This window comes from Octopus bimaculoides, chromosome 10 (genome assembly GCF_046866305.1).
Source record: "Octopus bimaculoides isolate indiv1 chromosome 10, ASM4686630v1, whole genome shotgun sequence".
Classification (NCBI taxonomy): domain Eukaryota; kingdom Metazoa; phylum Mollusca; class Cephalopoda; order Octopoda; family Octopodidae; genus Octopus; species Octopus bimaculoides.
The window spans coordinates 127,853-142,580 of record NC_142937.1 but is presented as its reverse complement, the minus strand read 5'-3'; the positions used below and the strand labels follow the sequence as shown (position 1 = coordinate 142,580).

The following is a 14,728-nucleotide window of genomic DNA, read 5'->3' as shown; positions in this document are numbered from 1 at the left end:
TTCATCCATACCAAGGGCCTTTCCATTGCTCAATTTCCTGACTGCTGATTTTATTTCAGCCAGGTTTGGAACCTCTGCTAAAAGACGTTTTGTTGGTCTCTCAGGTATATTATCAGGATAAGAGAGGTCAACTTCAGTAGATCTATTGAACAACTCATCAAAATGCTCTTTCCATCTCCCAACAATATCTTTAGGATTTGGTAATAATTCTGTGCCATCCTTGCTCTGAAGTGGTGCAACTGTTGATGAAGCTGGTCCATAAACTTTATTTAAGAGAGAGTAAAAAAGTTTGGAATTGTTAGCATTTAAAGCTTCTTGGATTTCATCGCACATTGCTTAAATGAATGGAGATATCATTGACAATGGAGATGGATAGATAGATAGAGTGATAGAGATATAGTCAAACAGATAGATAGATAGGTAGAGAAGGGGGATCCCCCTTTCTATTTACTTTTCATTTATATTCATTTAGTCATTTAGCTTTGTATTGGAATGGGTTTAAGGATGGTGACCTCTTCAAAAAAAAAAAAAAACAGGTGTGGTGTGGTCATCACTGAAAGTCTTTTTGCTTCCTCTTTCCTTTTTTTTCCTTTCTTTCTTTTTCTCCTCTTTGAGTTATATTTACAATACAAAATGTACTATCTCCTCTTTTCTTTCAAACATTCAATTTTGGAGAGAAATTTTTGATGAAATGTAGTTCTGCATGAAAAAACATTAGTATGATATTTGCAAATTAAAAATTTTAAAAATAAATAAATAAATAAAATAGAATATATATCTATATACGTAAAGCTAGAACATCCCAATGCTACACATATATACCTGAACATTTGTAGAGATGAGCCACATTTGGAATAAAAAATGCAAATTCTCTGCTTTACCTCAAACATTCAATTTTGGAGCAAATCCCTTGATGAAGCGTAATGTGTGTGTGTGTGTGTGTGTGTGTGTTTGTGCGGGTGTGCCTATGTGTGTGTGTGTGTGTGTTGGGAACATGTCCATGTTTATACTGTGTAACTTTGATCACACCTTCAATTTCATGTTTTTGCATTAGAGAACATTAATATAACACTTACAAACTAGAAAAACATGCAAAGTTCTCAATGCCACACATATACACCTGAATATTTACAGAGATGAGCATTATGTTTCCGATATTTGAGTTATATTTAGAATACAAAATGTACTGCCTCCGCTTTTCTTTCAAACATTCAATTTTGGAGAGAATTTTTTGATGAAATGTAGTCCCATTGCTTTTCAGTATTGTGGATCATCCCATGCACATTTATAAAAGGAAAAAATTTTGAATTTTCCAACGCTGCATATTTCCAGATGCTTACTTAATGGAATCTTGTGTAATTCTTCTTGTTGGATAAGTTGCCTGTGGATTCTTGCAATGTAATTTCGCCAATGTAATTTTCTTTGCAGTTTGTGCAGGTGATGCAGTATATGAGGTTTTGCATTTTGCAGTTCATATTTGCATTTATTTTGAAAAGGGATCTACTTGGGAACCACTTTCCAAGTATTTGGAGTTGTTAATGTTGCTGCCTGTTCCACATCTCCTATCTCTACATTCTTTTACTAAGAATTCTGTTTCATTCTCTGATTTGAATTCTGCCCTCGTGAGGTGGTTTTTAAGATCTTTTGGTTGGCATCTGCTATTCCGTAAGGTGTTTTTCTCAATCAGATTTTGCATTTTGGGGCTTTGTAGGAGTATAGGCAAGTTTGATTTTATGGCGTGAAAGATGTTGGTTATTCCATGACTGTGTGTATTAACAAATGGAATCATGTTTTCATTAACTTTTTCCTTAGGTGTCCGTAGTTGGGTGATGTTCAGTTTCATCGCTTTTTTAATTCCCTCATTAATTAATCCTAAGGGTTATTTCTGCATTGTGAGGAAGCCTTTGAGTTCATTGAGTCGGATTTCACATATTTTGGGGTCAGTCACTACAGCACAGCTGCGTCTTGCCATGCTGTATGGGATGTTTCTTTTGATGTGTGATTGGTGGCAAGAGTAGAAATTCAAATATTGGTGTGTGTCAGATTTTTGTAAGATATGTCTGTTGTAACTGTGGAGTTCTGTATTTTTATGTGGATATCCAGGAATGGAAGTTCATTGCAACTGGATTCTGTCGTGAATTTGATGGATGGGTGAAGTGTGTTCAGTATATTGTTAAATATACTTAGATCTTCATTTGATCTGCCCCAGAAGATGAAGCAATCAGCAAAGAAACTTTTCCACTTTTTAATATATTTCTTGTTCTCCTGATCAAAAGTTTTTTCTACTTCCTCATAAATTTTTTCTTCCAAGTATCCCATAACTAAGTTTGCATATGAGGGCACAAACCGCGTACCCATAGCTGTGCCCTTTATCTGTTGATATGTTTTATTGTCAAATCTAAAGGTATTTTCTTCTAGTACTAGGTGTGTGACCTTGGTGATGAAGTCCGTTTTGAAGCATTCATTTATCCGTCCTCTATGTTTCTCTACCCAGTGTTTGATTGCTTCTAGGCCTAAAGTGTGAGGTATATTAGTATAGAGATTGGTGACATTAAAACTTGTAAATATAGTACCTGCTGCAACAGTGGGAGGGATATGTTGGATGAAATCTTTGCCATGTCATACATAAATGGGTATTAAAGGGCACAAAAGTTTTAGGAGTATATCTAAAAAATGACTTAGTTGTTGTGTTGGTGCTTGAGGTCCAGCAACTATTGGTCTTAGTTTGAGGTCAGCAGGCCTTAGTATTTTTACGTTCTGGTTCTTCTGCTTATTTATGACATTTTGTATTTCTGAGCTCTTGTGAATTTTGGGTAATACGTAGAAATTGCTCTCTTTGATTACAGAGTTGCATATATAATCTTTCTCCTTGTCTGTGAAGGAATCTTGGAATTGATTAGTCTTCTGATTTTATTCATTATTGTTTTTTCTGAGTGTCTTGGTTCTTCCTTGTAGTAGGTTTGGTTTGTTAACATTTCCAATGTTCTTCTAAGCAACCCCCCACCAAACATCTGTTTTATATAAATGAATAAGCTGTTTGTACACTCACAAAATTTTATTCGACAAGTTTGAGAAACGAACGAAAGCGCTAATAATAATGAAGAAATAAAAAGATATTTTTCTAAAACTCTGACGACTTTTTTTCTTTATATATATATATATATAATCGGGATGGCACCTGTGCCCAGCGTCGCCTTTCTGGCACTTGTGCCCATGGCATGTGTAAGGACTTTCGAGTGAGATCGTTGCCAGTGCCCCTGGACTGGCTCTTGTGCGGGTGGCACATAAAATACACCATTTTGAGCGTGGCCGTTGCCAGTACTGCCTGACTGGCCCTCGTGCCGGTGGCACGTAAAAGCACCCACTACACTCTCTGAGTGGTTGGCGTTAGGAAGGGCATCCACCTGTAGAAACTCTGCCAAATCAGATTGGAGCCTGATGCAGCCTTCTGGTTTCACCAGTCCTCAGTCAAATCGTCCAACCCATGCTAGCATGGAAAGCGGACGTTAAACGATGATGATGATGATTATATATATATATATATATATATATATATATATAATATGTGTTTGTGTGTGTGTTTCTATTAGCATCTTATTATAAAGCGACCTTTTGTCACTGTTGTATTTTTCATTGTATGACAGTTGTTACTCTGACAGATATTGTTATAAATCCGAAATCGTCGGTAGGGTGTTTCTATCTGGCACTGTATGACCTCCCAGTCATACTGTGTTATTACCCTCAAAAGGTTGGAATGTTATAACGTCCACTCGGTATCACAGTATAATTACTATATCAGCACAGACACGACTATCAACACTGTTTGTCGATACTGGCCAATGTCACCTTACTTATAGTGACTGCTCATTCCACTCTTCACATGGGAAGAGTGGACCCTTATTACTAATGCCCTACATCTCCCCTTTTAAGTTTTTCTTAGGAAGTGTCATTTTATTTAGCAAAAATATTTTTATTCACCCCACCTCTCTTTTTTGAGTTTTTTTTTATTTTGAACAATTTAATATTTTTTTCTCGGCATCTGTTTTCAGGAACTCTGTATGTTTTCTTTTCCTTTTATTTGTATGCCTGGGTTCAATCACTTACAGCAGCATTGGCACTTGGAACATATCGTACAACCTCCAACTTCTTTGGTTTCGCTTTCCACAAGTTGGTTTCTGTGTCTCTTTTGTATAGCTTTTCTACTTTTTACCCTATACATCATTTTACCTATGTATTTGGTAATCTCGCCCTCTTCCCAGTTCTGCTTTCCATTTTTGTATGTCCTCAAATACACTTTATCACCAACTTAAAAAAGTTTTGCTATGTCTTCCCTGGTACTTTTTCTTTTCTTGCCAGCTAGCAATTTATCAAAAACTGACTTTACTTTATTACGGAGATGTACTTGTATAGCAAGTGACTTGATCTAAGATCATGTGCTGAAACAAAAACAATTGCAGTGTGGAAGGTGCATGGAATTTTGTCAGTGAACAGATCGCAGTTTCAAAGTGACGAAAATATTTTGACAAATTAAATTTAAATGTTGAAGTGAATCTAATGGTTTTTCGTGTGTTTTTAAATGGCTTATAAACACCTTCCACGCTGCAATTGTGACTTTACTTTCCTTGCAAACATCAGCTCTGCTGGTGCTGTATATTTGGATTTCTTAAAAATTGTGCTTTCCTTATCTGCTTTTCTTAAAGCTCCTTTGAAGGTATTAACAATGTGTTCTGCCTGTCCTTTAGATCTGGGATGGTATGGTGCTGTAGTTATGTTCTACCGCAAACATTTCACAAAATTAAAAAAATTCACGAGACACAAATTGCGTTCCGTTGTCAGACACTATTGCATCTGGGATGCCAAATCTTGCAAACAATTTGTGCAAAAAATTTGTCACAGTTGAGGAGGTTGGTTTTTTATGCTTAACAATTTCAGGTCATTTTGAAGAACTATCAACTACCACTAAGTAGTAAGAACCATTTCAAGGACCTGCTACATCAATGTGTAGTCTCAACCATGGAACATCTACTTTTGAACATTGTTTACTTTTTATCGTGGGCAATTTTTCATTTATACCAAGACCTTCCAGTCTTTCCAGTTCTTTGTTAACCTGGTCTATTGCCATAAACGGCACATTCCGTTTGGGCCTAAAGACTGGTGTTGCACCTTGCTTTTCTTTTTGTACAGTAACCCAGTTCTTCCAAAAAAAAAAACATCTGGAAATAATTAAAAAAATTTTTTGTCTCAGTTCTTTTAGCCTCATTTGAACCTTTGACTGACCCAACTACATTTCAACACAGAACAGTTATGGGCATATACACAATATACACAAATTGAATAGTTCTCTCCACTCTGAGCCAAATAAATTAAGTGAATGTTTTAATACATATATCTTAGTTTTTTTCATTTGACCTCAAAATGTTACGTTACATATGCATTCACCGATAAAATATAATCTTTTTTTTTGTAACACCATGTGCTACCTTTTTAGATTTAATTAATTTTGGTTTATTGACTTGTTTCCACACTTTTTCGTTTATAATGGTAATGTCATTACCTGTGTCGAACTTCACTTTTACACTTGAATTTTTAATTTTCACCTGTGTGAATTTTCTGTTCATTGTACAGCAATCCCTCGACTATCACGAGTGTTACGTTCCCCCCCCCCCCCCCCACGATAGGTGAAAATTCATGAAGTAGAAACAGTACTGTACTGTATATTTTTTTCTTATTTTTATAATTTGCTTATATTTATTTTGTTATAAATGCAAAACAACACCATAGAGGAATCGACATAAGCTTAAATAATAAACTGTGATAGGTGAACTGCGATAGGTGAACCGTGATATGGCAAGGGATTACTGTATAACCCTTTTTTTCCGATGACAAACTATTAATTTTTTTTCCTTTTGTTCTGATGTTTTGTCATTTTCATTCATTCATCTAACGTCTTAATATGTCCTATATTTCCACAATGAAAGTACGCCGCTTTTTAAATGGACTATTTTACCTCAGGTGCAGTGCATACCACCACATGCAAAACATGGGTTTATATCCTAATGTTTGCTGTGCTTTTTAGAAAACACTTTATCTCTATTCAGACTATTCTGCACTGGTTTTACTTGGAAACAACCTTTGTGTTCAATTTTCTTGTCTTCAAGATTCTATTAACTCCACATGAATTAGTTTATCAATTTCTTGTGAGTTGTATAAATCCTCTTTGAGTTTCTATTAACTCCACATGAATTGGGTTGTCCTCATCACCACTGTTATAAAGCGGTCTGTTTCCACTGTTGTACCTCTCTTTCTACAATGGTTGTTGCTCTGACAGATATTGTTATAAATCCAAAGTCGTTGATAGGATGCTTCTGTCTGGTACTGTACGACCCCCAGTCATGCAGTGTCATTATCCTCAAAAGTTTGGTCCACTAAGTATCACAATATAATTAATAGATCAGCAGAGACCTGACTATCAACACAGTCTACATACACTCTTTTGATACTGGCCAATGTCACCTTACTTGTAGTGACTGCTCATTCCACTCTTCACATGTGCAGAGAGCATACCATTATTACTAATTCCTAACAACACATCTCCTTGTCTTAACTTCGCTTGATGGCTGTAAATGATCATCGCCATCATACAAATGGTGTCCTTTGTTAATATACGCAAGCACATTCATGCAGGAGCCAGTGAGGGAGCTTCTGTGTGCAATTGTGATGATTTCTTATTCAGCAAATTAGTTGCCTTGTTCTTATTTCTTGGATAATGGCAGATTATTTTGTGGTATCTGTTGTCTATCAACCAATCAATGTGTTTATATCTCTCAATTAATCTGTCTCTGATTTATATATATATCTATATCTATATCCACACACACACACACACACACACACACATTGTAAATGAACAGATAACAATAGATGGATAATGTGTCAATTGACACAGTATCCATCTGTTGTTTATTTATTCATTTATTATTTGCCTCTCTTGAAACCTGCTCCTTGCATAGATCTGAAGTATATTATGGACCGTACATTTATTACAATGTGCATTTCTTGATTGGCCTCAGAGCTATTGATATACTCAGTTGGGTACAGTTAATTGTATACATAACCTGAATATCTTTCTGCCTGTACTTCAGTACCTGCATATATATATTCCTCTATTTTTGTTGTGTACATATTTCACTTTTTGACCTAACCCAGTGCCTTACCATTTAACTCATACCCCTTGTTGCATACCTGCTCCTACTTGTTTGGACATGAACATGGCAGGAAGCATTTGACTGAGTATATGAAATGTTCAGAAGGTAACTAACAGTTGCATACTGTCCTTCTCTTCTAGATTGTTAAAGCTTACCATAACATTTAATCTAAATACAGTGAAATTTTAAGACTTCATTTTTTTATGGGTATATATACGTTAAGTGCTTGATTCACTTGAATCCTGATCTATTATATATATATATATATATATATAGAGAGAGAGAGAGAGAGAGAGATTAAGCCAAGTGAGACCTAAATCCAAGGCCTCTGCCAGGGGTGTAGCCAGCCCACTTATGCGTACCTTTCCTACATTGGGCACTAAACTTCGCTTGTGAAGACTTGTTGAGGCAAGCGAATGCGAAATCGGGATAGCACCTGTGCCCAGCGTTGCCTTTCTGGCACTTGTGCTCGTGACACGTGTAAGGATTTTCGAGCGAGATCGTTACCAGTGCCCATGGACTGGCTCTTGTGCGGGTGGCACATAAAATACACCATTTTGAGCGTGGCCATTGCCAGTACCGCCTGACTGGCCTTCGTAGGATTTTTGAGCGAGATCGTTGCCAGTGCCCCTGGACTGGCTGTTGTGCGAGTGGCACATAAAATACACCATTTTGAGCGTGGCCGTTGCCAGTACCGCCTGACTGGCCTTCGTGCGGGTGACATGTAAAAGCACCCACTACACTCTCTGAGTGGTTGGCATTAGGAAGGGCATCCAGCTGTAGAAACTCTGCCAAATCAGATTGGAGCCTGGTGTTGCCATCTGGTTTCACCAGTCCCCAGTCAAATCGTCCAACCCATGCTAGCATGGAAAGCGGACGTTAAACGATGATGATGATGATGATGATGATGATGATGATGATATATATATATATATATATATATATATATAGATTCAGGTGAATATGGTTCTTAAGTTTAGGCACCAGAATTAAGTATGGTATTATCCATACAATTCCAAAATGAGGTGATTAAAATCAAAATAAGCAACAAGGATATCCAAAGTTAATGCAATACGATTGTTTCATGTGACTCCATTTATTTAAGCAATGTGAACATAACATTAAATGTAAAATGCAGAGCAATCCTCAGTTGCACAAAGATATAGAAGTTTACTGAAATTTCATTTCAACAGAAGAATAAAGAATCATGCTAACCAAATCCCAAACCAAACAACCTACATTAGTTACTGAGAAAAATAAAATAGGAATTTTGAAAGAAGTTTCTATAAAACTAGTTTTTAAACATTGATTGGCTATGGGGGTCCACCAGAATAAAATAGCAATCAAAGAGGTCCATAGACAAAAAATAGTTAAGAACCCCTGGGTTAGATGACTGTATTATCAAGGCTTTGTTTTGCAGCCAGATGTTCCTCTTGGCGCTAACCTTTTATTTTTCAAATAAGGACTATCTTATTCCATGCAACTTTGATGCTTCAAAGCCATTAGATTATGATTTGATGACAGAGGAAATGACAACAATGTAACTGTTTGTATCTCACCCTTTTCAAAGAGGCATAAATATAAACAAATACATGCACAGAGAAAGAAAGAGAGAGAGAGAGATAGAAGACTTCTTTCAGTTTCTGTCTACTACAGTCACATGCTTGTGATGTGAGCTTTTTATTTATAGTCATGACATGATGGACTTACCCATTGGTTTCGACGTAATTGCTTCATTCATTCATCTAACCTGCATCATTACTAATATGTACTTTTGTAAACTGTAATTATTTATATTAATTCTTCAAATTACTTCCAAATTGTAATCTCTCTCTCTAAAATAATCCTTTCCTAATTTCTCACAATGGCTAAATATTTTCGTACTGTTTCTCTTAAAATGATTCTTTCTTGTTTATGGCTGCACCCACCCTTTTCCATCCCCACCACCAATACTGGAAATCCTGTTTCTCCTACTGGAAATCCCCTCTCTTATTCTAGTAGTCTCCTCTCTTATACTGGCAATTTTTCCCCCCTCTCCTTTCTCTCTCTGGACTAACCCAACCAAATAGCACCCCCCTCGCTCTCTCTCTCTCCTTCTCTGGACTAACCCAACCAGATAGCAGCCCACTTACTTATTTAATTTAACATTGACATATTTATATTTATTTCTATTTCTATTTATATCTGCAGCACCAGTAATGCTTATATTTACAATGCCCAAAACACTTTCATTTACAATGCTTTCTTACTCTCACCTCCTGTGGGGGCAACAATTTTAACATGTTTGAATGACGATAGGTGAAAAGTAAGAACAACCGATGTGACATGTCTATCAAATGGTCACGGAAACCTTTTCAGGTGCTGAATACCATCCCTCCTTCCCATCTTTCCTCCCACATCCCTTTTCCAGTTTTCAGAGTTGACACTGTCAATGTAGGCACATTGTAATGTGGGTCTAGCGAGTTTGTAGAGATACTTGAACGGAGGCGTGTTGATGTATTGATGTATGCTGTATACAAGAGGGAAGCTGGAGAGGAGTTTCAGCCAGGGGCCTCACAGGCAAGGCCCATAGGTATAAAATCTTCTGGGAAGGGAACAGTGATGGAGCAGGTGGTGTGGGCGTACTTCTTACAGAGAAATGGGCGGATAAGGTCATAGAAGTAGTCAAGGTGTGCAATAGAGTGCTTAAGCTCGGGCTAGTCTTGCAGAATAGTTTAGCTACAATTATCTCTGCCTTCGCCCCACAAGCGAGCCTACCAAATGAACAGAAGAACCACTTTTCTGATATTCTGCAAGCTGCCTCAAAGATGAGTGACAATGATCTCAGCTTTGTGGCTGGAGATTTTAATGGGCATGTCGGACGGCAACCTGGTATCTTCCATGGTGTACATGGTTCCCGAAATGAAGAGGGAACTTGGCTACTGGAGTTCTGTGATGCAAATAACCTATTGATCTGCGACACCAACTTCAGGAAGCCAGCCAACCACCTGATAACCTATCAATCAGGTGACTCTGCTAGCCAGATCGATTTCATTCTCACCAGACAGTGAGATGCATGGTTGCTCTTAAATACAAAGACCCTCCTCGGTGAAGAATGTACCCGCCAGCGACTTTAGACTCAAGGCCAGAAGGATGCCAAGAAGGAGACCAAATCTGGAAAAGAAGGGATTTGGAAGCTTAAGAACTCTTCACATGGTCAGAGATTTAAGGACATCCTCATTGAGAAATTTGATGAGAGGGAGAAGGAGCTACAGACTTGTAACATAGAGGGCAACTGGTAATTCCTGTGAGACAGCTTGCTGAGTGCCACAGATCAAGTCTGTGGCTGGTGGATAGTCCCTTCCAGATCTAGGGTAATGTAGTGGTGGAACAATACTGTAGACAGGGCCAATAGAGCAAAGGAACAGTCCTGGAAAATCTGGAAAAGTGGGGGTAGCAGGGAACTGTATCAGATAGCCAGATGGAAAGCTAGGAGACAGGTATATATAGCAAAGGGAGAAGCAGAAAAGAAATTTGCCAATGTTCAGCGACTTAAGGGCCAAAGAACTGAAGTATTTCAGATTGCAAGACACTGTGTGAAAGAAAATTGTGATGTCATAGGAGAGAAATGTGTCCGCATGGATGATGGTTCACTTGCATTTAATGCTTCTGCAAAGAAAGAGGCTTGGAGATGCCATTATGAAAGGCTGCTGAACGTGGGGAATGAATGGGAAGAGGAGAATCTGCCAAAGGTTGACCCAATTGAGGGACCAGCTACCCAAATAGACAGCTCCCTGGTAGATAAAGCAATTAAGGATATGAAGACAGGGAAAGCCCCTTGCCCATCAGGAATCACTGCTGAGATGCTTAAAATATCTGGTGGTGTGGGTTATGGTCTAGTCACCTGTGTTGTAAATCAGGTAGTTCATGAAGGAGTCTTACCCAATGACTGGTGTAGCAGCACCATAGTCAACTGATACAAAAGTAAAGGTAATGCTTTAGATAGAAATAACCACAGGGGTATCAAATTGCTGGATCAGGTGATGAGAGTCATGGAGAGAGTCATAGCCCAACTAATTTGGGAGAGAGTCAGTCTAGACGAGATGCAGTTTGGGTTTGTGCCAGGGAAAAGCACCACTGATGCTATATTTCTGGTAAGGCAGCTGCAGGAGAAATACCTTGCCAAAGATAAACCTCTGTACCTGTCTTTCGTTGACTTGGAGAAAGTCTTTGACAGGGTCCTCTGACCCCTTATCTGGTGGCCTATGAAGAAACTGGGGATAGATGAATGGTTAGTGAGAGCTGTGCAAGCCATGTACAGGGATGCTGTCAGTAAGGTGAGGGTTGGCAATGAGTACAGTGAAGAATTCTGGGTAGAAGTAGAGGTAGGGTCCACCAAGGATCAGTCCTCAGGCCCCTCTTATTCATCATAATCCTCCAAGCAATAACAGAAGAATTCAAGACAAGCTTTCCCTCGGAATACCTGTATGCTGTGACCTTGCTCTAATAGCTGAGTTACTATCAGAACTAGAGGAGAAATTTCAGGTGTGGAAGCAAGGTCTAGAATCAAAGGGCCTTAGAGTCAACCTAGCAAAAACCAGAGTCCTAGTAAGTAGGAAGGAAGACAAATCACAAACCTTTTCAGGTAGATGGCCCTGCTCGATTTGTATAAAAAAGCATTGGTGTAAACTTCATACGATGTACCCAGTGTAAGCTATGGACACATAAGAGGTGCACCAATATTGGAGGAAGGTTAACTGGGAAGACAGTTTTTGTTTGTAGCAGATGCACAGGGGCAATAAACACCATAGATGTACAGATAACAGAGTCCATCACATGCCAGGGGAAAAACTACAAGTAGTTGATAGTTTCTGCTACCTAGGTGACCAAGTCTGTAGTGGGGCTGGATGCTCTGAGAGCATAGCTGCTAGAATAATAGCTTGGGCAAAGTTCAGAGAGCCTACCTCTGCTGGTAACAAAGGGCCTCTCACTCAGAGTGAAAGGTAGATTATGATGCTTGTGTGCGAACAGCCATGCTACATGGCAGTGAAACATAGGCCATGGCTGCTGAGGACATGCGTAAGCTTGAAAGAAATGAATCTAGTATGCTCTGCTGGAGGTGTAATGTCAGTGTGCATACATAACAGAGTGGAAGTGCCCTGAGAGAAAAGTTGGACATAAGAAACATATGTGGTGTGCAAGAGAGACGACTGCACTGGTATGGTCATATGTAGTGTATGGATGACGACGGCTGTGTGAAGGAGTGTCATATTCTAAGAGTGGAAGAAACCTGTAGATGAGGTAGACCTAGGAAGACATGGGATGAGGTGGTGAAGCTCGACCTTTGAATGTTGTGCCTCAGAGAGTCAATTACAAAAGACTGAGACCTTTGGAGATATGCCTTGTTTGAGAAGATCTGGCAAGTAAAGTGAGGTCACAGCTGCGGTCAATGCCAGTGTTGCATAACCAGCCCTTTTAAAACTACATTTGAATTATCGGGCGATAGAATGTGCTTGAGAAGACGTGGTCGATGCCAGTGGCCCCTGACTGGCTCCTATGCTGGTGACATGTAAAAAGCAACCGCTACACTTTTGGAATGGTTGGCATTTGGAAAGGCATCCAGGTGTAGAAACTCTACCAGATCAGATTGGAGCCTGGTGCAGCCTACTGGCTTGCCAGTCCTCAGTCAAACCGAGCAACCTATGCCAGCATGGAAAGCGGACGTTAAATGATGATGATGATGATGATGATGATGATCAGAGGATCTGCCAGCTAGGAGACATATGTGGCCTGGATTTTACCTGTTCCACTCCCTCTAAGATGTACATCTTAAATTCTGTACCCTCTAAATATTTGTCTCCACTTTCAGATTATGAAATTCTAGAGATTTCAAGTGAAGATGAAGGAGCCACTGCCCCAGATGATGAAGAAGTGACACCTGCTGGAGTAAAAAGGAAACGATCTGGCACCAAGGAAGCTAATACACTTGCACCATTTTTACTTGGACCTGGTAAGTCAGACTATTATCATCATCAACAACACCATTAACATCATTATCAGTGTCATCATTCAAACATGACAACTCTGAAATTTTGATCACTGCCCTCCTGTAATCTTGACTCCGAATCTAGTCCTTTAATCCTGATACTGTTCTTCTAGTCATAACCCTAATCTTTTAAATGCAGTTCTAACTCTATGCATTTATTATTAATTGTAGTCCTTTAGTCCTAATTCTAATCTTATAATTCTAATAATTCTTTAATCTTAATCGTATACCTGGCATGGACAACCTTTCTTGAAAAACAGACCACTTGAGACGTGGCTCTCCATCAGGCAGGTTGCACTACTAAAAATATTCAAAGTAATTTTTCATTAGGTGTACCATTCAGAAAGTCCTAAATCATCATCATCATCATCATCATTTAACGTCCATTTTCCATGCTAGCATGGGTTGGACGATTTGACTGAGGACTGGTGAAACCAGATGGCTACACCAGGCTCCAATCTGATTTGGCAGAGTTTCTACAGCTGGATGCCCTTCCTAACGCCAACCACTCAGAGAGTGTAGTGGGTGCTTTTACGTGCCACCGGCACGAAGGCCAGTCAGGCAGTACTGGCAACGGCCACGCTCAAAATGGTGTATTTCATGTACCACCCGCACAAGAGCCAGTCCAGGGGCACTGGCTACGATCTCGTTCGAAAGTCCAAAAAAAAAAAAAAAAAAAAAGAGAGAGAGTTGTCCTGAAAGAAACGGCCAAGTAGTTACTCTCTTGTATTGGTTAATGAATTCTCCTTTTGGCTGGAATCCATCTCACTAGGCGTATGTTCGCAGCATGTTTTGTACTAAGCTTGAATAGTAAGAAATAAATACATATGGCTATTGTATACTGTTAAAAAAACCCCGTTGATTGAAATATTGTCAACATATCATTTCTTCCTTGGTAATTGCCAGTATATGAAGCAGAAAGAAACCTCTTCTGTAAATTAATATAAAAAATAAAAACCTCGACTCTTTTATTTCTATATTGTTGTCTTTTTTGAAAGGCATTCGTAAACATTACCTGTGTGAAATAACGGCATCTGGCAATCGAAGCTAAGTTGAAAATTCGTCAAGAATTTTACCTTGATGTTATGGCTCAAGTGCACCAGTTAGTAGTAATTAGTATTAATTACAACATCGGTTTAATTGCGACAGATTATTTGTTATCGTTCTTCAAGGAAATGTATGCGTTTATTGATATAAGGGAAATAACTCTTTTCAACACGTGAAATAATTAGAAATAAAAAGTTTTAAAGATAACATTTTTTGCTTAAATTGACGTGCTGTCACTCACCACGGCAAAACGTACTTACAAAATTCACGATCTTCGAACTTAAAAAATTCACGATCAAGGATAGTAATGTTATTATATAACCAGCCATACAACACAGCTTTACAGGCTGGAAAAACAACGAAATTACTGTTTCAAATTTTTGGCATAAGGGCAGTAATTTTAGGGAGGAGTTTTGGCTAACTTTTCTGTAGTGCACCCGAGCATCATCAT

The 14,728-nt window shown here is 38.6% G+C and overlaps 1 protein-coding gene across 2 annotated transcripts in view; it reads left to right on the top strand.

Moving 5' to 3' along the window:
* Positions 1–14,728, top strand: part of LOC106872691 (uncharacterized) — an 85,095-nt gene that overhangs the window by 25,841 nt on the left and 44,526 nt on the right. For both annotated transcript variants that reach the window (XM_052971007.2, XM_014919768.3), the window contains exon 5: positions 13,054–13,194. In XM_052971007.2, the coding sequence (XP_052826967.2) occupies positions 13,054–13,194 (141 nt within the window). The remainder of the gene's footprint in view (positions 1–13,053; positions 13,195–14,728) is intronic.